Here is a 24,172-nt window from a genome sequence, read left to right on the forward strand (position 1 = left end):
TACAGCCATAGACTATGAGTAGGACAAAGCACAAGAGAGAGGCAAGAGAAGGTACTGTGGGCTGATGTGAAGTCCTTGTACGCTGTAAAAAGCGCTGCAGGCTAAAATTGAGAAGTGCTGATACTATATACTTGTGCATACCAGCCCACTTAAGCCCTGCTTTTTAATGCCATCTTCTGTACCATATACCAGAGAAAGATGCACATATCTGAAAGAAAATCTTAAATTTTCTCTTTTCCCTCATGTGATATCAAACACAAATGTATTGAGTCTGGAAATAAATAAATAAATAAAGGAATTGGCCTCACGGTTGAAATACGTTTGTTGGTTGAATGTGCAATCAATGTTTCCGCTTCATTTTCAGAACAAAATGTATCTTTTCTGCATATCATACATCCATGGTCACCAGCGTGTGTCAACACACATCCAAGGTGAATATTGTTTAAGTCCAGTCCTCTCTGTCTTTGCCCTCCTCACTGTCCCAGTGATGATGCCGATCCGACAGGACAAGCGAGTGTCCATGGGCTTAAATGGAGACTTGTACTTTTCCAACGTTATGGCGCAAGATGCTCAGAACGACTACAGCTGCAGTGCCCGCTTCCTCTTCACTCACACGATCCAGCAGAAGAACCCCTTCACTCTCAAAGTTCTTACTAGTAAGTGGACAACGCATCCATATTCCAAACCCAGACAAACCATGCTGATAAAAGATCGCTGGGGTCGGGCGGAATCCTTGTTCCTCCAAAGATTCCCCAAAACATTACATGATCAAAGAGAGCAATCCTTTTTCAACACTTTGGATTGGTCAATAATTTCTAAATATAGCACGTAAGGAGTGAACCAATAGTATAGATTTGTGAAAAAAATATTGCATATAACAAATTGTGACATAAGAGAAGGTTCTGGCCTGAAGCCAGCGATACCATCATCCTCATTTAACAACATTAGTTGTTTTGTTGTGTTATTTTGACTTCAAGATGGCGTCGCAAGAGTGGCTGCCTTTCCAGCAGCTCTTATTTATTTTTTTCTTCTACTTCTTCCTCTCATAACTTTGCTGCTGTGAAGTAGGAATTTCTCCATTGTGAGACTATTTAAGGTTTTCTTATCTTATTACATAGAAGCTAACGCAAGGGAAATATAAGTCAAGTCAAGTCAACAGTATTTATATAGCACTTTCAAACAGCCATCGCTGCATACAAAGTGCTGTACATGGAGCAATTTAACATATACAACAAACAGTAAAACAAATCGGTAATAAAGATGGTAGAAAGCACCGAACAGCAAAACCAAGAACAAATCTAAGTCATACTGAGTCGAATGCCAAAGAATGAGTACAAGTGAGTTTTGAAGTGGGTTTTGAAGATGGGCAGCGAGGAGGTTTGCCGAATGTTCAGCGGGAGGTCATTCCAGACAGAGGGACCAGCAACAGAAAAGGCTCGATCCCCTCTGAGCCTCAGTTTAGTTCTTGGTACTTCTAATAATGTCTGGTCTACAGACCTGAGGCGCCGGGCAGGTGTGTAGGGGCGGATGAGCTCAGAGAGGTATGGAGGCGCGAGATTATTCAGAGATTTGAAAACAAAGAGGAGGATCATGAAAATAACTCTAAAATGAATTATATAACCTATAAAGCCTTTTGTGTACATTTAAACAAGTACTATATTGCACGCGAAAGTACCTATTTTGGAATATGTCCCCATCTATGGGTAATGACATATTAAGGCAAGAGATGTATTTATCTTACTGTTTATTGTATATGTTAAATCGCTCCATGTACAGCACTTTGTATGCAGCGATGGCTGTTTGAAAGTGCTCTATAAATACTGTTGACTTGACTTGACTTGACTTGATTTATCTGAAGAGCAAAATAAAAGAGATTTTCATAGTAGTATGTTCCAGCTTTTTGTCACCACCGTATTGCGCGCATGTATCTGAATGTATTGATTTATGGTTGGTTTATAAGTGTGAATGTCTCTGTATGTGCATGCTTGTTCATGTGTTTTCAGACGATCCTTATAATGATACCTCTTACAATGACAGTGACCCATATGGGGGTGAGTCACGATGTATGGGCAGTATTGTCTCCTGTCCAATTGTAACATGATTAGTATAATGAGAGGATCTTACGTCATACTTAATTCACCACCTGAACTAAACATCCTTCCATCCATCCATCCATTTTCTAATCCGCTTATCCTCATTAGGGTGGCGGGCATGCCGGAGCCTATCCCTGCAGTCTTCGGAAATTCGGCAGGGTACACCCTTACCCGGTTGCCAGCCAATCAAAGGCACACTTCGATGAACAAACACTCATCTCCACAATCATATCTAAGGACAATTTAGAGTGTTCCATTAGCCTTCCATTCACATTTTTGGAACGTGGGAGGAAAACGGAGTACCCGGAGAAAACCCACACTGGCATGGCATGAACATACAAACTCCACACAGGAAGGCTGGAGCCAGAATTGAACCCTCCACCTCCGCATTGTGGGGCTGACGTACTAACCAGTCTCAAATAAATATAACTATGTGATAGACAAAGGAAGCTAAAAATGAATTTATTTTGCCTTTCGCTCTAAGTTGGCTAGGCTCGGCTACAGCTCACCCTCAGCCCTAAAGAGCAGTCGGGGTCCAGAAAATGGGCGAATGGATCGGTATTTCTTTTTTGACCTAAACCATAAAACTAATACATGTGAGACGTTTATTGACTTTGCTCACAGTTTGATCTGTTTATGAGACTGAATCCTATAGCTGTTTACAACTAGAAATCATAACGATACACATTCAGTATTGCTTTGGAAGTAAATGGTCTTTCACCTGCATCGCCTTCAAAGCGCTTCTCACTGATTTCACATTCATCTACTAATGACACAGCATCAGGAGCAATTAGGGACTCAGTATCTTGCTCAAGGACACTCTGACATGGTCTCAAGGACGAGCGATCAAACCCACGACCTCTGGGTTGGGAGACGACCACTCTACCCCGGAGCCATGCCACCCCAGTAGTATAATTTCCTAAAACTTTATGGATATTCCCTTTTGCGTGGGTTTTTCTAAATGAGCAACATTGTACTGAGCACCTAGAACAGTATGTACTACTATCCCACATTGTGTGTAAATTTCCAGTTTCATGGTCTTCATAATATTTTTCTTCCTGGCATGATACTGCTCTGTGCTGGCAAAACACACACGCACACACACAAATTAACGAACTAACTAATTAACAAATTTACTAACTAAATAAATAAATGAATACATAAATGAAGGCCAAATAAAATATAAGACACTTATGGAATTAGGCTTTAATATACAGTTTAGTACTGTATATATTAAAGCCTAATTCCATAAGTGACTTTATGACGGATTAAGCTAGTTTTCTCTCTCTGATCTTCAGGGCCGATAACTAAAACCTCTGTTTTGTCCTGATTGAGCTACAGTATGTAGGTACTTGTTTAATATACTACTCACATTTTGCTATTGTTCCCTGTGTACAAAGACAGCACTTTGTTGATGCTGACTTTCCGATCTGCTGGGCAAACCTGGCATCTACTTCATGGCATTTTACTTATTTATACTGTAGATCTGTGTCTCCCTCCCTCCATGTCACACATTACTCAATATGTTAATCTTTTACAAAAGGCCTGACGGTGTGAAAGCCAACTCGTCGAGACAAAGGTTTTCTTTCAAAGACTTTCATTTTGGCAAGCTTGGCTTGGCAAAGCTGAAAAAGTAGCCAGCTCTGTATGCTAAATGAATGAAGCAAATATATCAAGTGAATGATTGAAAATATTCTTCATTGTGATGCCACACTAATGTCATCCCAGAGAAAAAATATAGGACACGTTTCACTGGCTGTTCTTTTTCGACATTTAATGACAATCCATGCCACCTCTGTTCCCTTGGCAAACATTAAGGAAGATCGATGGCCGTGTTGCTCTGTCTGCTTCTCTTAATGTCTTCCTGTGAGAGAAGCCAGAGAGTTTTGGACCCATTTACTGACCGCAGTGACCTCACCAGACTGGTGAGAGCCACAATACCCTGTCGAAATGGAACACGGCCATTAGGAAGTGATCAGAATTATAGCATTCAATTTAGGTGGCAGTTTCGATAAAGACAATAATAAGCTCAGAGTAGCCGTGCTCGAAAGAATCTGTTATAGTTTGATGTTCAACCCCTTTCGTGCACCCTTTAACCAGATAACATAAGCTCTCCATTGTTCTAACCACTGTCCCCGAAAGGCTTAATGGATAAGAGACTCGAATGTGTTTAAATGTCATCTTTTTCCTCATTTGCAGGTCGTAAAGTCGCAGAGTCCATGCCAACCTTCCTCTCACCATTGGGGAGTGAGAGCTCCAAAATGGTGCTGAGAGACGAGCAACTGCTGCTGGAGTGTATTGCTGCTGGACTGTGAGCTGACAGACACGTTGCACGCACACACATATAGAGCTCTATTTTCATGTCAAGCACAGGTCTCGCTCGGCGAGCTGTTCGGCTCTGGGTAGAGGTGGACTAGATAAAGTATTGACATTTTTGCAGAAGCACGCAGTTGAGCACACTTAAAACCAGGGGGTTTGTGTCGTTGATGGGGTGAACATAGCTTACTGGATTCTTTCATTCTCTTTCAAATGGATGCGTAAGAGACGCAGTCCTCGGCATCGTAGAGGAAGAAACTGATTTGCTGCAGTCCATGCAGGAGGTCAAAGCGCGCAAAATACATTTACAAGAAACTGCAAGCAGAGCTCCACATCTATGGATGATGTTAAATTGGCCAGAGAGATCACAAATCTGTGAAGTGTGCTTTTGCAGACAACCTTCCACCCTGATCCTATGGGTCTGTGTGTGACCCCAATAGCTGTGCTCAGGGATGGCAATTTTCCGTGGATAATCCGCCGTTTTATTTCTTAAATTGATCATTTTTGTGAATCGTCTAAATCCGTTGAGAACATTTTAGGGGGGGGGGGGGTCAGGTACCTTATTGTCGAGTTTTCATGAGCTCTCCCGACCAGTCTTTCCATCTTCCGATTGTAAACAGCCCTGCGATTGGACGTGTATGATGTCTTACTTGTTGTGATTGGTCGCCCCGTCCAGGCCATGCGCCTTTCCGCTTTTTTCATCACTAGCCATACCTGTGTGCTGCATCCAGTGATTTAAAAATACAGGGTGTCCATAAAGTCTCTTTACCATTTCACTTCTACATGGGCACCATTAGTAGCACATCAAAACGGTCCTCGATTTCTTGCCCGGTACGCTGTAGCATAGCCTCATCAATTGTGGCAATGGTATCAGCCATCCTTTGCGATAGGTCAGTAATGTCCCTTATCTTTGTTCGATACACAATATCTTGAACATAGCCCCATAGAAAGAAGTCCAGGGGAGTGATATCTGGTGAACCTGACGGCCAAGGAATTGGCCCATCCCTCCCAATCCACCGGTCTAGAAATGTTTGATTAAGGAACCCACGAACATGCAGCCCCCCAATGTGATGGTGCGCAAATGCAATGTGATTTTAAAAAAACTTTAATAAACACTGAATACAATAGAACAAATCTGAATAAAATATCTAATCAATTGCATTTTTAATAAATTTTTGAAATGGTAAAAAGACTTTATGGACACCCTGTACAATAAAGATGTTAATAATAATAATAATAATAATAATAATAATAATAATAATAATGCATTTAAAATTAATTTCTGCAATGACTCAGAGGTTTCGATGCACACCATTGTCATACTCTTGAAATACGGTGAAATACACCACACGTGTATGCGCAGTGCAATATTTGAGTGCCTGTGAGCCGATCAAATCGTGACACTACGTGTTCAAATAGTTTGAGGTGATTCCAGCAAATCCACTTTCAGCCACCAAATTGTCAAGTGCGCCGGCCACATGGCTACGCATGCCTAAAGGCCCATAATTTTTGCCAGGGGTCGTAGTTAAAAATAAAATAACGAAAAATAAAGCCAGAAGCAATGTAACTCTGATATCATTTGACAAGTTCTCGTTTTGAAGTACGAAACAAACTGAATGTTTTAATTGGAGTTAATGTTTTTTGTTACGTTTTATAATTCACCATAATGCTTTTACAAGCAGACCAGTCCATCACTGAGATATGCCTCTGCAATGTTTTCAGAATGGATGGTTTCATTTGTTGCACCCTATATTGCAGTGTTTTTCAACCTGTGTGCCGCGGGAAACTATCCAATTTGTATGCCCGCGCGGTCTTTCGCCCAGAAAGTAATCATCTAGTACCCTCCCATACCGCTAGGGAGCAGCAACAGCTAGCCAATTGCCTTGTGTTTGGACGAGAGACAAGCGAATTTGTGACGCATGAATGCGTCACAAATTGAATGCAGGACGACGGTGAAACAATAAGGCAGAGAAAAAAAAAGTAGTGTGTTTCCTGTAACCTGACCGACTGAGAATTTCTACTTTGAAAAAAAACTTTATGGTCGGAATTTTTTCTTCAAACAGCCGTCTACATTTTTGTGTTGAGAGTTTACATCGGCGCAAACTCTCGCGATATTCACGTTGAGCGCGTGCATCATTTGCCCTGTCGTCTGTCAACAACATTGAATCATGACGGCGGCCGCGATCTCCGACGACAGTTTAAACCGTGTTTTCTGTGTTACAGTCGCATGCTCACACCGTAATGTTCAATGTAATAGCATCCATTGAAGTATTTAGATGTAAATATGTAACTAGCAAACTATTTGATGAACACCACGGGCCGAGTTAAAACCGAGGGCGGAGGAGGATGGCGGAAGAGGACGGCGGAAGCGGCAGCGCGTCCCGGACCGGGGAGAAAACTAAATAGGTGGCGGCGGCGCCGGTGTTGGCGCTGGCCACGGAGCGGCGGGACGGCGGCGGGGGCGGCGGCGGGGGCGGGGGCGTCGCGGGTGTAGGGGACGGTGTCGGTCGGTGCATGTCGCGAGGCCGGCCACTCCATGTCCCGCCCGTCTCCCCCACCCACCCGTCGGCGCTCCCCGACCACCCACCCCACCGACCCGCCCGACCGCGCGCTCGGCGACGCACCGTCCGCCTAGTCTATGCAACTCGAGTACAGGCATGGCCGCGGCCGGCGTCGGGGACCTCTCCCCGCCGGTGCCATCGCGACCCGGCCAACCTCGGAACCTAACACCCAGCCTAACAAATCTCTCGCCGCCAGGGGCGGCGAGCGAGGTGTTCAATGTCTCCTTATTTTATGTTTTATGGTTATTTTGTTTAAATTTTTGATGGAAAAAAAAATGATCAAAAAAAAAACTTTGTCCGACCTACCGACCCGATGCTGAAATTTCATGTTTCCTGAAACAGTGGTTACTATAGTGGACAGTTTATCATGTTATTAGATTACGGGGTGCATGAAAGGGTTAAGATGTTCCTTTAAGTCAGTCCTTCTGAAATAGTGGGGCGTGCCCTCATAGTGGGGTGTGGTGCAATGCCAGAGCGGGGACATGTGAGTCTGGGGAACATGTGCTTTTTTTTGCTGAAAAAAATAGAATTCAGTGAAACTCCTCTACAATGAAATCATGTTTGCAGCAAGACATTTTTCACAACAGGGGGGTTTTCATTGGAGAAAATTTGATCTCATATGTAAACACACACACACACACACACACGTATGTGTACTCTTTATTTTTATTTCACTAGTGCATAAGTATGAGCACACACTTATTTGACACTTCAGATTGTCAAGAAAAAAAGGGAAAGAAATTGCGAAATATACGATCAGCATTCACTTTCATTTACATCAATTTCTTGGATAATGTCTTTTATTTTGCTTGCTTCGTCTTCCATTTTGATCACTTTTACCCTCTCTTCCAGCATCTGAGCTCTTCTTGTTTTAGCTGCTTGACATCCACAGGTCCATAGCCATTTTAGCAATGCAACATCCATGCTCGTCTGAATCTAAGAATAACAAATACTTATTGGACCTGGTGGCTTTTCTTTCCACCATCTCACTGTCTCTAACTCGACCTCCCCTCGATCGCCACCCAAGACAGCGTTGCTCAGCTAATGTCATGCAATGAACTTTTAAACCAGCCACGGGACGCTTCGTAGTCCTCGATGGCCATAGTTAGCTCTCGAAGGCTAAAAACCTTACGCTAACTGGAGCGCTTCTCTCTCATTAGCGCTCCAGTTAGCGTAAGGTTTTTAGCATGGTAACAAGTAAACTCTGAGCAGCTAATCGGATGCATTCCACTGTATCTTCTATGGATCTAGCTTCAGTATCTACACACACAGGTTGGTCCCTCTTGGCCAATCAGAGGCCAGGATGATGCTCGGTAAGCCAATGGCAGGGCAGCTATGAGTATGTTGCGTTCAGGAAACTCGCAGCTGTGACCGAAATAAACATCGTTCACTATGTAAACTAGTGTGGTGGTTGCTGTTGCCGATTCCGAACAAAGCATTAGAGGTCGCTGTTGGATTAGACTTCGTTGTAGTGAATGTTTTCGCGAGGCTGGAGCAGAGAAAATGATTTCTTATAGCGTAACAGTTTTTTTTTTCGTCGCATGGGGGGCAGTAGAATGGAAATGGTGTTAATACATGAAGAATTTTTTTTCACATTAGGGGGTATTTTCGGCTATGTAGGTTTCGTTCTAGAGGAGTTTCACTGTAAAGTGTAAGTGCACATCCATTACAGCAGTTGGCAGTGGGGTCCTTATTGACAGAGAGTATGCAGGGAGTGTTAGATCTATGGTGTTTTGTTTTGTTTTGGGTTTTTTTTTTTTGTTGCACCGAGCAGGCGATATGAAGTGCAGTAAACAAACCGTTAAGAGACAAGATTTTTAAAAAATGCAGAGCGAGATGAAGATAATGAGACAAAAGAAAGTGACCCGAAGGCTAAGTCAAGGAAATATGACAAAGTGTGTGTAGGTCTTGGCTTCAAAAGTGACTACTGCAGGAGACGAGGAAAAACTGGTGTGTTGATTGTCAAAAAATGCTGGGTGCAGACAGCACGAAGCCAAATAAATCAAGGCACCACTTAAAGACATTACACCTCAATCACACTGATAAGCCGCTTAAGAAGTTGTGCATTGCAAAACGAGCTCATCATAGCCATCACTCCTGACTTACTCATTTTGATATTACTATAAAAATAATAATAATAATAAATCAGCAGAAGTTGATTTATTCGTTTTTGTTTTGTCGACAAAAGTGTTTTATATATTGTGCTCCAGAGTATGTGAGTCAATTCTAAACTGTCTATTAATAATAATAATAATAATAATAATACATTTTATTTATAAGCGCCTTTCAAGACACCCAAGGACACTTTACAATAACAAAAATAACAAAAAATACGGGTTGAGCAGTGGCAGCCAAAACGCGCCAGCGTTCACTCAACCCGGAAGTCAGAAAGAAACCACAAGGAAGGGAGAGGGGGAGAAAAAAAACCCACGCTAGAACTACCCTCATTTTGAGGATAATTTGAGTGAGGCAAAAAACTCCTGCACAAGCATATGACAGTTACAACAGGTCACAAGACATAAACAATGAAGACGGTGAAACAAGGGAATGATGGTGGGGGACTAGCTTGCATGCATACTTTCATCAGGGGAAGGTCGAGATAGCAGATGTTGTTTTGGTAGCAGGCTGCCCAAGAATTTAAGACAGCCTTGAGTCCATGGCTTATGTCTCTTAAGTGCCATCGATCAGCCAAATCAGTGATTTCAGTCAATATTTGAGCACAGATTCCAGTTTCTCCAAGTTGTTGTCCATCCTGCAGTGATGCTCCAAAACCGCAACAGTTTGTGGTTGAGCACAGTCTGAGTCTGAGTGTTGGACATCCGCGTTACACCATCCTTAGACCGGCAGCCTCTTCACTTCCAATAGAGCCGCTCCCGTCGGTTGAATTTTTCGATAGATCAGGAAACTGCTCACACCAAACAGCAGCATACCTGTTATCAGAAGGCCAAAAATGTAGATGTCGTCCACATCCTCAACGGACAGTGTTGACAGGCACACCATTCTCCGCTTCCTCCAAAGATCTAGGGTGTACCCAGCAGCAAAGTCCCCAAGGGGCAAGTAGGCTCCCCACCGCCTGCTCTTCTCATCGAGAAAATGTTGTAGATGGCATCGAGAGACCAGCCAACCAATTCCATGTTTGTTTTTAGGATGAAAATACGACAGGAGGCTAGGAAAAGTCAGACAAAGACAGCACATGGACTGAGTGGCGAGCAGGGAAGGTTGGGGGTGGGGATGGGGAACAGGAGCAGAAAGCAAAAGCGTCCGCCTTTGTCGAGAGCCAAGCAAGAAGAGATTAAAACATTTATACGCACTTAGGAGACAATATGAGGAACATTTACAGTAAAACATTTCATTTATTATTGATTTATTCTTCAGGGTGGCAGGTGGGAAGTGGCAAAACTTTAGGTGGGAGTCTGCAGCTTGCTCCTCTGTAAAACTGTCTGTGACCAACAGTACATGTTGTAGATGTGTTGATCTGTGTATGTCTTCACCCACAGTCCCACACCGGCTATCAAATGGTTTAAGAAGGGTGGTGATCTGCCAGGACACAAAGTGAAGTTTGAGATGTACAACAAGACTATGAAGATTATCAATGTGTCAGAGGAGGATGCTGGAGAATACGTATGCATGGCTAACAATCATTTAGGTAGCATACGTCACTCGATTTTTGTTCAAGTCAGAGGTGAGTGAATTGCACTAAGGTGTTTTCTGACTGCTTATCTGTAATATGCCAGACAGCGTGAAACCGAGTTTATGCCATCGTTCGCTCTGTGTTCCACAGCGGCTCCTTATTGGCTGGACAAACCAACAAACCTGGTGCTAGCTCCAGAAGAAAATGGCCGCCTGGTGTGTCGAGCAAATGGTAACCCGAAACCCACCATCCAATGGCTGGTTAATAGCATCCCTATCGACAGTAAGTCCTGTCTCATGTTCACACGTAACGACTACATTCGGCTAATTTGAGGTCACATTTCTTGATGGGTTTTGTAATTACTTACAATACAATTGCCTCACGCTAAATGTAACCAGCTAAAACTTTTAATAATAACAATTAATGTTCTCTGTATTTTTCCTCCTCCGAAGGCTCACTTCCCGATCCTAGTCGACAACTGATGGGTGACACCATCATCTTCCGCTCTGTGCAGATGGGAAGCAGTGCAGTCTACCAATGCAATGCCTCAAACCAGCACGGTTATCTTTTGGCAAATGCCTTCGTCAGTGTCATTGGTGAGCTATAGAGGGATGGATGTGATTTGAAAAATGGAGGAGTTGATGTTTACTGTGTTTCATTAATTAATTTTGACAGTTAATGTCACCATAAAATATTCTGTGTAATAATAAATATGAAGGTGGCATATGTAGTAGTAGTGCACGAAGAAAGGATATTGGTGGAAAGCTCAATAAACAAAAAAATAGACACCACTTTACAGTGTTAGAGCTACATGAAGAAGTGAAAAATAATAATATATTCTCAAAGTCGTACCTTTGAGAATAATGTCACAATTTGAATGTCATGATTCCCATGCACTCCTCCGTGAGCCGTCACCTTACCGTGGTGGGGGGGTTTGTGTGTCCCAATGATCCTAGGAGCTATGTTTTCTGGGGCTTTATGCCCCTGGCAGGGTCGCCCATGGCAAACAGGTTCTAGGTGAGGGACCAGACAAAGCACGGCTCAAAAAACCCTTATGATGATTGAAATTAATGGATTGATCCATTAGTTTCCCTTGCCCGGACGCGGGTCACCAGGGCCTCCCTCTGGAGCCAGGCCTGGAAGTGGAGCTCGTTGGCGAGCGCCTGGTGGCCGGGCCTACACCCATGGGGCCTACACCCCAGGCTGAGCCCGAAGAGGCAACGTGGGTCCCCCTTCTCATGGGCTCACCACGCATGGGAGGGGCCAAAGGGGTCAGGTGCAATGTGAGCTGGGCAGCAGCCAAAGGTGGGGACCCTGGTGGTCCGATCCTCGGCATGGAAGGAGTCCGAGCTGGTGTGCGAGGTAGAGATGTTCCGACTGGATATAGTTGGACTTGCCTCGACACACAGCCTGGGTTCTGGTACCAGTTCTCTCGAGAGGGGTTGGACTCTCTTCCACGCTGGAGTTGCTCACAGAGAGAAGAGCAGAGCACTTGTGAGCGTACTCATTGCCCCCCGGCTCAATGTCTGTACATTGGGGTTCACACCGGTAGATGAGAGGGTTGCCTCCCACCGCCTTCTTTCCTGACCATTGTTTGTGCATATGCACCAAAGAGCAGCTCAGCGTACCCACCCTTTTTGGAGTCCTTGGAAGGTGTGCTGGAGATTATTCCGGCTGGGGACTCCCTTGTTCTGCTGGGGGACTTCAATGCTCACATGGGCAATGACAGTGAGACCTGGAAGGGTGTGATTGGGAGGAACAGCCCCCCGATCAGAACTCGAGTGGTGTTTTGTTATTGGACTTCTGTGCTCATCACAGATTGTCCATAATGAACACCTTGTTCAAACATAAGGGTGTCACCAGGCACCAGGACACTCTTGGCCGCAGTTCGATGATTGAGTTTGTGGTTGTGTCAACTGATCACCACCTGGTGGTGAGTAGGCTCCGATGGTGGGGGAAGATGCTGGTCCGTCCTGGCAGACTCAAACGTATCGTGAGGGTTTGTTGGGAGCGTCTGGCGGAATCCCCTTTCAGAAAGAGTTTCAACTCCCACCTCCGGCAGAGCTTTTCCCATGTCCCGGGGGAGGCGGGGGACATTGAGTCCGAATGGACCATGTTCCGCGCCTCTATTGTTGAGGCGACCAATCTGAGTTGTGGCCGTAAGGTGGTTGGTGCCTGTCGTGGCGGCAACCCCTGTACTCGCTGGTGGACACTGAAGGCGGAATTCCCACCACACTATTTGACCAATAATCAAATACCTTGGCGGACTTCCTTCAACACCAGCAGTAAGGGATTAAGGGTGTGGAAAATAATCGACATTAATCGATACATCGATGCGCACGTGCGCGATCCGAGTGCATCGGCTCATTCACTGGGTACGACGCGATTGACGGGTGAAATCGCGATTCATCACGATGCATTGATGGGTATCGGTAAAATCGCGATTCAAGCGCCGTTTTATTCATGTTAAACGTCACATATTTGCCCTTTCCTAGGCGCAATGAATGCACCATCATTGCTTTGCGTTTTGTGTTGAATACGGACGGTAGCAGTGCGTCACATACAGTCCAGTACACAACTAGCGAAACATTATGGAAGTTAGCGCACGCAGCAGCAAGGAAACTACTATATTTAATGCAGCCGCAACATTCAAATCTTATGTTTGGAAATACTACGGCTTCGAAAAGAAAGACGGAAAGCTTGATAAAACCTTGCAAGGAATGTCGCACTAAGAAGCCATACAACGGCAGCACCACAAATATGCAGACCCACTTAAACCGATGGCACCAGATCACCGACAAGTTACCCTCCCGCTTCCCCGCCCAGTTCCTCGTCGGACACCGGAGAAACTCTTGGTAAACCAGGTCAGGATCAGAAAAAAATTGACTCTTATTTTGGGAGTCCCCTTGCAACTCACTGTGACCGTGCAATGGCTATAACTAAGGCCACTGCTTATTTCATATGCAAAGACCTCCAGCCTTAGCGTGGTGGACAACGAGGGTTTCAGACAGCTCGTGCACGTTTTGGAACCCAGGTATAAAATACCAGACAGGTCTGTGTTCACTTACAAACATATTCCCGATGTGTACAACAAAGTGAGAAGTGAGATTACTGTGTCGCTGAACAGTGCGCAAAGAGTTGCACTTACAGTGGATGGGTGGACATCTTGCGCTATAGATTTATATACATTATATTATTATTATATTTCATATAAGACACTCAGTGAGAATAGTCTGTTTGTGTTTACACTATAGCAACAGCTGTGAGTCTCAGGTGCCAAATTGTTTACTACATTTTCTTTGCACAAAACCCAATTGTGAAAGGGCTTAAATAAGTTGTTTTACAAGTTCTACTCTTTATAAGGAATAAAGTGGCATCCTTTTTGTAATACCATACTGAATTCCATCTTTTTAAAAGCTTTTTTTCTTTGCTTATTTGCATCATGTTTAATTGCACAATATCGCAACAAATTGCATTGTATCGTATCGGATCGCATTGATTTGAACTTAATGTGTATCGAATCGTATCGCATCGTGAAGACGGTGAAACGTATCGCATCGTATCGCCAGAAAATTCCATGTATCGTTTAAGTATCGCATCGCTGGCAGTGGATCGTGATGTGTATCGAATCGTCCTCAGTGCTGAGATTCACATCCCTATAAGGGATGCCGTCAAGCTGAAGAAGGAGTCCTATTGGGCCTTTAATCAGAGATGAAAGTCCTCCGGAATATCCCGGAATTACGGGTTTTTCAAATGTTTTTGAATATCTCTCTGGAGAATTTAGGAAAATTTGCCTAAAATTAATCCGGATATTAGTTGACAACATTGAACAAAGACGCGTTTGAGTTCGTTGTTTTGCTTTCACGAGCGTAGCCATGTTGAGACACTAACATGAGTAAGAATAAAGAGATTTTCATCTCTTTGTAAACGCTTGCTAAACCCTAGTAGAATGAATAAAAGACACCGTGGACAAGACAGTTGTCATAAAAAATATATTTGAACAAAAAGGTAAACACAGATTGGCAGAAAAACGTGTCCGTCCGACTTCAAGTATCATCTCAGCTAGCTTAGCTTAGCTGTTGTCTTGTGTGAGACGTCGGGTGTGTGACGTCGTTGCGTCGGAGCTGATTGGTTGAAATCAAAAGATGCGCTTGCGTACGTGTTCGCGCTGAAGCACGCACAGCAGAGAGCAGCGGACTATTATGTACTGCTGAGGCTCGCTTAGCTTGAGTGGCATCGCCACAACAGGAGTACCCTCGCCTGGCATTCTCATGGCCTCGCCATATCTCGGAGATTTTGAAATTTCGGCGAGAACGGAAGCCACAAGGGGTACACGTGTGCACACAAAAGGAAGATTAATCATTGAATGTCGAGTTTTGGAATAGCGTTTTGTGTAAACTAATTCATGTGTGATCGGCCAGGTTAAGAACCACTGGATTAGAGGCTCTATGAATAAAATTGATTTGACTTGAGTGTTGATGGCCCGAAATATTTTATTTGTGAAACATGTTTAATTGTAAAGAGCCTGACAGTCATCACCTTAACACATATGTACATTTATACTTGTGATGTCCCAACTTGATTCATGCAAAAAAGGTGCTCTTCTTCAATTTTCATCACATATTAATATTATTACTACAGTATTCTTTTCGATGTGCTACAAATCCTGTTTATTATTATTATTTTTTTTTTTATTTTTTTACTGTGACTCGAGATGATATTCAAACCAATTTTTCTATCCAGATATGCGTCCAAGGATGCTTGGCCTGAAAAATCAACTGATAAAAGTCATTGAGAACAACCGCACCTTTCTGGACTGCCCCTTCTTCGGTTCCCCTATTCCAGAGTTACGCTGGTAAGCACGTGTAAAAAGTGGCACTGGTGTTTCCGAACAGAATTAAATTGTCCACCTTTGTAACTTTTTTGTTTCATCCCAGGTTTAAGAATGGACAGGGCAGTGGTCTGGATGGCGGACAGTACCGTGTTTACGTGAACGGCACCCTGGAGATAAAACGTGCCAAAGCAATGGATGAGGGCACCTACACTTGCGTAGCCAGCAGCATTCTGGGCATGGCCGAAAACCAGGTCCGCCTGGAGGTCAAAGGTCAGACACCACATCCGTGCGAGGGAGTCACAATGTGACGCCACTATCACTCATCTATCATTCGGACACTGAGGTGTATCTTTTTGCTGCATTGGATCGTGTGTGAGCTCTTTCTTTGTGCCAAATAGCCGATGCAGCTTGGTAAAACACATAGCTTGTGCCTTTCTCTGCTGTATCTGAAAAGGTCATTAAGTGCCTGTTTTTTTCCTGCATCAACACTCAGATCAACATATATACCAGATACTGTTTGTGGACATAGCCAGGAGATATGGTTTTCCATTTCAGTGCTCTTCCAATTAATTGAATTTGTACCCAAAGAGCTGTGATAGAATCGCGTAAGCGTGTGTACGTGTTCCTCTTCAAATTTATTCTTTTTTAGAGCCGAGCCGTATAGTTCTTGCTCCCGAGCACCAGTCAGCCGTCAGGGGGTCCACAGCTCGTTTCAACTGTAAGGTGAAGTTTGATCCCAGCCTTCCCGTCACCGTGACTTGGACAAAGGATGACAAGCCGATCCACCTCGGACGGAGGTAACAGCCTATCTGGGTGGCCTTCACATGCAGCTCAGCATTTTAGACCTGAAGCCGATTTGATAAATTATGTTTTTTAGTTATCATACATTTGCATATTATTAATGATAAATTGATTATGCCTGCAATGAAGAGCACTAATGCTTTTAATAAATATATGCTCACAATTATAATAAAGAATGCTTAGTGCACTGTGTGACAGTTGAGGGACGCAACCACCTTTCCGAGAAAGTGGTTGGAAAGAGAATAGTATTAACTCAACTCAACACAACTGTTTTTATAGAGCACTTTCAAACAGCCATATCTGCACACAAAGTGGTATACATGAAGCAATTTAACATCTACAACAAACAGTAAAACAAATCGGTAATAAAGACGGTAGAAAGCACTGAATAGCAAAACCAAGAACAAATCTAAGTCATACTGAGTCGAATGCCAAAGAATGAATACAAGTGAGGTTTGAAGCGGGTTTTGAAGATGGGCAGCGAGGAGGCTTGCCGAATGTTCAGCGGGAGGTCATTCCAGAGAGAGGGACCAGCAACAGAAAAGGCTCGATGCCCTCTGAGCCTCAGTTTAGTTCTTGGTACTTCTAATAATGTCTGGTCCACAGACCTGAGGCGAATGTGCTCAGGCAGGTGTGTAGGGGCGGATGTGCTCAGAGAGGTAAGGTGACGCGAGATTATTCAGAGATTTGAAAACAAAGAGGAGGCTCTTGAAAATAACTCTAAAATGAATGGGGAGCCAGTGAAGGGATGCAAGAGTAGGAGTTATCTGCTCCCTCTTACGAGTACCAGTCAAGAGGCGAGCAGTGGTATTCTGGACCAGCTGAAGGCACTTAACGGAGGACTAGCTGACTAAAGGGCATTGCAGTAATCGAGCCGGGATGTGACAAAGGCATGAATTACTGTCTCAAAGTGTTCAGGAGAGAGGAGAGGTTTTACTATGGCCAGCTGTCTTAGGTGAAAGAAGCTGCATTTAACAATGGCACCAATTTAAATTAAGACAAAATAAGAGCAAGTTCGGACAACCAACTTACTTGGTGTTTTTCTTATGATTGCACATATGTTCGTAATTTTCACTCACATACACACACATTGTCAAACAAGTTCAGTGTGTCTTCAACAGCCCTCACCCTTTCGGTTGGACACCACCATGTATTAGATTCCCAATGAGAAATAAATGAGAGAGCGAGCGGAGAGATCCTTGGGTGATGTGCAGAGAACTGAAACCTAACGCTTCTCCTTGTTCCACCATCAAGAGATTTGGTCACAGAATCCAGTATATCCTCTCCTCATTGGGTCTTTATGATGAATATCTAATTGATAACTCTGACATCAGTTCATATCAAAATGAGGAGCATTTGAGGAATATTAATTGCTGTGCAAAATGTCCTTCTTAAATGGTGGGGAGCATGTATTTATTTACTCACCTGCAGGCAACTGTACCAGCCATTCATTGGAACTGAAATGATTTGGCAGGCAGGCGTCCATTATAATAATTATTATTAATTATTATTTAGTGTTTATGTTATGATATACATAGTACTACAAATAAACATTAATAACTTTGATTAAAATACAATAAAATGTGTGATAGACAACGTTGCTCAATTCTCTACCATATTATTATAGCTATGTTTTTATATTACCGGTAATTTATTGTAGTCATGATATAAACACAGGGATGGGCAACTGGAGATCACATTCTAAGTTGGCCCTTGATTATTTTTAAACTATATTCTTGTTTTCTTCCCCCCATTAACACTGATGAAAAGTTGTCCATCCCTGATATAAAGTAGCAATAGCATGACATTTATTTCATGATTAATTATTTCATCTGCGTATCTATGAGTGACGTCTACCATGAAACATAGATGATAGTGATGACGTTTATTTGAGGCAAAGCATCAACGATGCACCTGATGACTAATGTAATAAAAAAAAAGTCTATATCGCCACAATATCAGAAAATACGGTATATAGGTTTTAATTTCTAGTCCACTCTTGCTTGCTATACCTTTTTTTTTTTCAGCAAAATGTGCTTTTGGAATTATTTCCCACTGTTGTTTAATTCATTTGTGACTATTGTAGTCGGTAGTAAACCATAAATAAAGATATTGTATGTTATGTAATGACTTACCTTTGTCGTTCATTGTCTACCAGGCTGAGGAAAGATGACGAAACACTGACCATCGCGAACATCAACGAGGCAGATGAAGGAACTTACGTGTGTACTGTTAAAACAGAGATTGACCAGGACTCAGCCTCGGCCCGTCTCACTGTGTTAGGTACACTTACATACTGTACACCGGGGTGTTGAAAGAGCATTTAACTTCAGTTTGAGAAGCAACACTGGGGGGGACTCCACACACAGACAAAAATTGACATACAGACACTGAGACACACCAAGCCTTTGTTGTTGTATGTTGCCTGCATATCATGCATCATGCGAGTCATATAAACACTAATTACATTGTCTGTACTTCAACTTTGTTTTAACTGCATTGATTGTATCTTATACAATAATATATTTAGTTTGCTTTGTTGTCGTATTATAGTAAAAATGAACCGTGTGTCTCGGATCTGCTTTGAAACATTTGAGACATTTGCAATGATGGTTGTCCCATGAATAATATGCAATATTTCATTTAAAAAAAGTTGCACACGGGCTTGAATGGTTAGTTATTTAATTATTGTTTGGGTACTTTTTGTCACATTCCTGGCATGAATTTGAAATCATCAATTCAAATGTGTTCAAATGTTTCGTAATATGTCTTATACTAATGCCTCCATTTATTGTGCACCGAATCACTTCTGTTCATAACAATTGTGCTTCCATACATTCTGACGAGCAGACTCATTGCAAACTCTAATACCCCTTTCCTGGCCCTTGACCCCGCCTTACAGAAGAAGCCTCCCTCAACCCCTCAGTTTCTAGTGCCTTGCCTCCAGGTAACATACAACTTGGGTGGATTTTCTTCCCTTTCTTGTGTTTCATTGCGGCTTTGCCTTATTTTATCGGTTTCACACATGCGTCTTTTATGTAGGAATGATTGACTACTATGAATTCAGAGATTTTGAAGTGACTGCATTTGTACACTTATTTTATGCAAGCATGCCCCCAGTTCATATGTCTTACTTGTTCATTGGTAAATTAGTTTTACAGGTCCAAGCTATTTTGATGAGTGTTTGGCTATGCACTGACTTTGCTCAAATCGGCTTATAATTTTAAACATACAGTACGTATGTAATATGCTTTAACATCTTGTTTCTTTGTAGACCGCCCAGACCCTCCTATGGATCTAGAACTGTCAGATCCAGCAGCCCGGAGTGTTCGCCTCACCTGGATCCCTGGAAATGACCACAGAAGCCCTGTGACAGGTCACTATGGAAACACACACACACACACACACACACACACACGCACACACACACACTATCAGCAAAATAGTGTAATGTAGCATTTCTCTCTAAGAGGAGTGGACTAAAATAGGTCATTACCAACAACAGGACACTTTAAGAGGCAGGAAATACAATTTCTAAAATAACAAATCTGGTTAACTTTTGTACAGTGAGCTAAAAACAACAGGCTTACTTACAATAAGGCTTCATAATAAACTTATATTTACAGTTTCTTTCGCTGGATTTGTTTTGTACGACTTGACTCCACTTTATTTTGATTGACCAATATAAGTTGTTTTTCAGATACCCTACCTCAATGTGAGATGGAAATATTGTGACATTTTTGCATAATCCAGCAAATGAACAAACAGTATGTAAACAAAAAATGTAAAAAAAACAGTAGCTCTGGCCGACACACTTTCACACTTAGCCGCTGTCATGAAGAATGAACGGATCATCACTGATCGAGTAACTTAGGTCCAGAGTCGAGATGAGATCTATTCCTTCTATATTTCTGATTTTGTTTGGCACACCTTTGCAGAGTTTTTGGTCCAGTTTGAGGAAGACCGCTGGGAGCCAGGTAGATGGCAGGATCTGGCCACCTATCCTGGGGACCTCACCTCCGTCATTCTGCAGCTCGCTCCCTTTGTCAACTACCAGTTCAGAGTTATTGCCATCAATGCAGTGGGCCAAAGTGTGGCGAGCGTCCCCTCACCAAAATACCAAACCAGTAGCGCTGGTGAGTAGCATCCTGTTTGGTTTTCAGTCGATGGAATATTTGTCTTAAAAAATAACAGCAAGCGAAAACATTACTGTATATTTACCCAGAGGTCAACAGGCTGTGAAAGATCACAAATCACCTCAACCCGTTTTAAATATTATCAATGTATCGCTTGATAAGGACATTCTGTTATATTTCACATAAAGCTCCTGATGTCATACCCAGAGGCCTCCGAGGCTGGGGCTCAGAGAAAGACAACATGGAAATCACTTGGGAGGTAAGTTATGTGCATTGTAGGCAGTAACAGCATATTGCGTGAGCGTTTAAATGAGGCACTTTGGGCACTTGTGTACCACATCCAAGCGTGCTATATACTAAATCATGTATTCACATGCCTTTTACTATTACCTCTTGCCCCCAAATAATTTTAAGTCGTCATCAGGCGCCGACAGGTATGGCAGCCTCGGTCACACGCTCCCTAGTATTATCCCTGTTTTTGTCAATGATTTTGTTGTTTACGATGATACTAGTGCAGCGTGTTATACCGGAGACAAATTCCTTGTGTGTTGTACATACTTGGCCAATAAAGATGATTCTGATTCTGATTAAGTACAGGTACAATATTTTCTGCACTATAAGGCGCACCTAAAAGTATTCAATTTTCTCAAAAGCCGACAGTGCGCTTTATAATCTGATGCACCTTCTGTATGGATCAATATTTTGATTTCTTGGAAATAGTATTTTAAATGTTCTGTAAAGCGCTGCAGCGGTTATGAAAGTTCAATTTACCGGTAAATAAAGCATGTCGATTTGTATTGTATTCCCTTTAGCATCTAGTGGATGTATAATGCAACTGCAGACACTATTGTAGCTTCTACTCAATGTGCCTTTCAATGCGGTGCACCTTATTTATGAAAAACGTTTTAACACAGGCCATTCATTGAATGTGTGCCTTACATTCTGAAATGCCTTAAAGTGCGGAAAATACGGTAATATCCTATTTATAGGGTTGGGCAGTAGCAATGTTGTAAGAAGCAGTATTGCTAATTTAACTATGTTTTCTGTGGTGTGGTCATAACATTGCGGTTTTCAACATTAAATACTATTTTAGTAGTTTTGCAACGCGGCATGTTGGACAACTGGTTAGCACATTCGCCTCACAGTGCAGAAATCGAGGGTTCGAGTCTGGGCTCCGACCTTGCTGTGTGGACTTTGCATGTTCCTGCATGGGTTTTCTCTGGGTATTCTGGTTTCCTCCCACATTCCAAAAACGTGTACTGTAGGTTGATTGGATGCTCCAAATTGTCTCTAGGTGTGAATGTTTGTTTGTCTATGTGTGCCCTACGATTGGGTAGCAATCACTTCAGGGTGTACTCCGCCTACCGCCCGAAGTCAGCTGGGATAGGCTCCAACACGCCCGCGACCCTCGTGAGGAAACAGCGGTGGATGTTTACACACCAGCTAAAATTTATTTGATTGGTTGAAACAAGGAAGTGAGAGTTGAGACAGTTCAGACAGCTTCAGCGTAGTAAATGTTATTTTGATTAACTTACTTTAGCTCACTAAGTTTTTCAAGTAGGGAACACAATAATGTTTATTCATAATGGTATCTCGCAAATATGTACAAATAAGCATCTATTTTCCATTCATATTTATTTCTTCAGCCACTGCTTGATCTGGAGAAAAACGGCCCTAATTTGCACTACAGTGTGTGGTGGAGACGAAAAGATTCTGATGGGGAATGGAACAATGTGACCACAACAGGAACCAAACATGTTGTCCACAACACAGAAACCTATGTACCCTATGAGATCAAAATCCAGGCCAGAAATGATCTTGGAGCAGGACCAGAGTCTAATCTGGTAATTGGATACTCAGGAGAAGACAGTAAGTAAATGCACACGTCATCCAAAATCTGAGCAATCTTTTTTGCTACATTCGGTTAAGGTGGTTTTAAGCCTTTTTGTAGACTCCAAGTTTTATTTTATACGGGTAAGTATTCTCAAGTAAGAAATCATATTTGTGTTGACCAATCTTTCCTAATAACAAAACATAATTTTCCTTATGTGGGAAACGACTATGATCCATGTTCTCTATGATCATGCAAGTATGTTAACAAAATACATGTGAAACAACACAAGCAATCAAATGTGAAAACATACTGTGTATAGCACAAAAACTGCATCATACACACAAAACACGTCACAAAATCAGGACAATTTGCTCCAAAATGAGACGAGTAACACACGTGGTGGATTATCATTCCACTCATTAACTGTCTCTAACTTTACCTCCCCTCTATCACCACACAAGACAGCGTTGCTCAGCTGATGTCGTGCAATGAAATTTTGAAGCCAGCTACGGGATGCTTCGAAGTCCTCGATGACCATAGTTCGCGCGATGGAACTCAGCTTCTCTTTAATTAGCGGTCAAGTTAGCGCAAGCTTTTTAGCACAATAACAGGTAAAGCATTCTGGGAAACGTTCGTTTACTTGACTGTTCATCGAGCCACGAGTAATTTACTCTGAGTAGCTAACCGGATGCATTCCACTCTTTCTTCCACGGTCATTATCATTTCTTCTTTTGGATGCCACAATCTACAGGACATAAATGTAAATGAATGGAATACAAAATCGTCTGTGATTCCAGTAAAACACATGCCATTAGAGTCACTTACAGGTCACCATTTTGGATCCAATGAGAGTAAATAGCGGCACAGACACAGTTATTCTGCAGTATCGAGCGGGACTTGCTTGAGTTTGCGCTCCTGCGGGCTTCCATGTGGCTTCCGGGTACCGGAACTTCTGTTGTTATGAATAGATCGCTAACGTAATATCGTAGTCCAAATTTTAATGCATAGGTTTTTATTCCGGGTGAGAAAATTTCTGTTTGACAAAAGTCCGCAGGCAATAATACTTGTGAAATATATGTATATTCTTCTTCCATTTGTTATAATTTCATGTGTATGTATTTAAGAAGAACATTGGTGTTTCAATATTATGCTTTAAATATTCAAGCCAGGAATAACTTAACGAAAAGGCTATGACTACAAGATTATTAATAATAATAATAATAATAATAATAATAATGCATCACTTTACAGCAGGGGTGTTTGTGCTCTTTTTTGTCGCCGGGCTTTTTGGAGTTACGTCTTCTCTCTGAGGGCATTTATGGCAGTGAAGCCAAATAAATGTTTATACTTCTTATCGCATTATTACTTGTACACAACAGATTGATGCGTTACCAGTTTTTGAAATCAGTCAAATCAACTATATTAGTTTGATAAATTATTGTTCAAGTGAGTGTATACAGGGTAAGAAACTACAGGAATTGCAAAATCTCAACGTTATTTACCAAGGATCCTGCAAGTTGATACACATGATTTGCTTTCAAGGGCCGCATAAAATTATGTGGTGGGCCGGATCTTTACAGTATGTTCATCTTTTGTGAATTTAAAAAAAAACATTTTTTGGTCTTTTACTCTCTGCGTCACCTTTTTGTCTTCAGAACCCACCAGCGCTCCGACAGACTTGCACATTTCAAAGGTGGACAGTACCAAAGGAAACATCCACTGGAAGCCTGTGAACCAGGATTCAGTACGGGGAGAATTCAAGGAGTACAGAGTAAGACTGTTTGTTTGTTTGTTTGTTGAAGATAAAAACACAATACAACAACAAATTGACAAAAGTGAAGGGAAGCAAAAATTGTAAAAAGGAAAAGAAAAAAAACTGTCATCATCACAATTCTATGTTCAAAGGAGTAAGAAGAATTCAATGAAGAAGAATTCAATGAGGCAGAGTGTTCTTATTCATTATTTC

At 42.3% G+C, this 24,172-nt stretch overlaps 1 protein-coding gene across 19 annotated transcripts in view; it reads left to right on the top strand.

The window, feature by feature from the left end:
- Window positions 1–24,172, top strand: part of nfasca (neurofascin homolog (chicken) a) — a 164,970-nt gene that overhangs the window by 105,369 nt on the left and 35,429 nt on the right. For 14 of the 19 annotated variants that reach the window (XR_007963987.1, XR_007963988.1, XR_007963986.1 and 11 more), the window contains 16 exons: window positions 486–656; window positions 2,004–2,051; window positions 4,293–4,404; window positions 10,468–10,652; window positions 10,752–10,883; window positions 11,054–11,197; window positions 15,345–15,456; window positions 15,539–15,705; window positions 16,085–16,232; window positions 18,395–18,519; window positions 19,139–19,183; window positions 19,511–19,612; window positions 20,175–20,372; window positions 20,561–20,631; window positions 22,019–22,241; window positions 23,862–23,977. Coding sequence is in view for 15 of the 19 variants with exons in the window: in XM_052075040.1 (XP_051931000.1) it covers window positions 486–656; window positions 2,004–2,051; window positions 4,293–4,404; window positions 10,468–10,652; window positions 10,752–10,883; window positions 11,054–11,197; window positions 15,345–15,456; window positions 15,539–15,705; window positions 16,085–16,232; window positions 18,395–18,519; window positions 19,139–19,183; window positions 19,511–19,612; window positions 20,175–20,372; window positions 20,561–20,631; window positions 22,019–22,241; window positions 23,862–23,977 (2,099 nt within the window). In the remaining 4 variants the exon portion in view is untranslated. The remainder of the gene's footprint in view (window positions 1–485; window positions 657–2,003; window positions 2,052–4,292; window positions 4,405–10,467; window positions 10,653–10,751; window positions 10,884–11,053; window positions 11,198–15,344; window positions 15,457–15,538; window positions 15,706–16,084; window positions 16,233–18,394; window positions 18,520–19,138; window positions 19,184–19,510; window positions 19,613–20,174; window positions 20,373–20,560; window positions 20,632–22,018; window positions 22,242–23,861; window positions 23,978–24,172) is intronic. The other 5 variants (XM_052075042.1, XM_052075052.1, XM_052075043.1 and 2 more) reach the window with 3 other exon arrangements.

This window comes from Hippocampus zosterae, chromosome 9 (genome assembly GCF_025434085.1).
Source record: "Hippocampus zosterae strain Florida chromosome 9, ASM2543408v3, whole genome shotgun sequence".
Taxonomy (NCBI): Eukaryota; Metazoa; Chordata; class Actinopteri; order Syngnathiformes; family Syngnathidae; genus Hippocampus; species Hippocampus zosterae.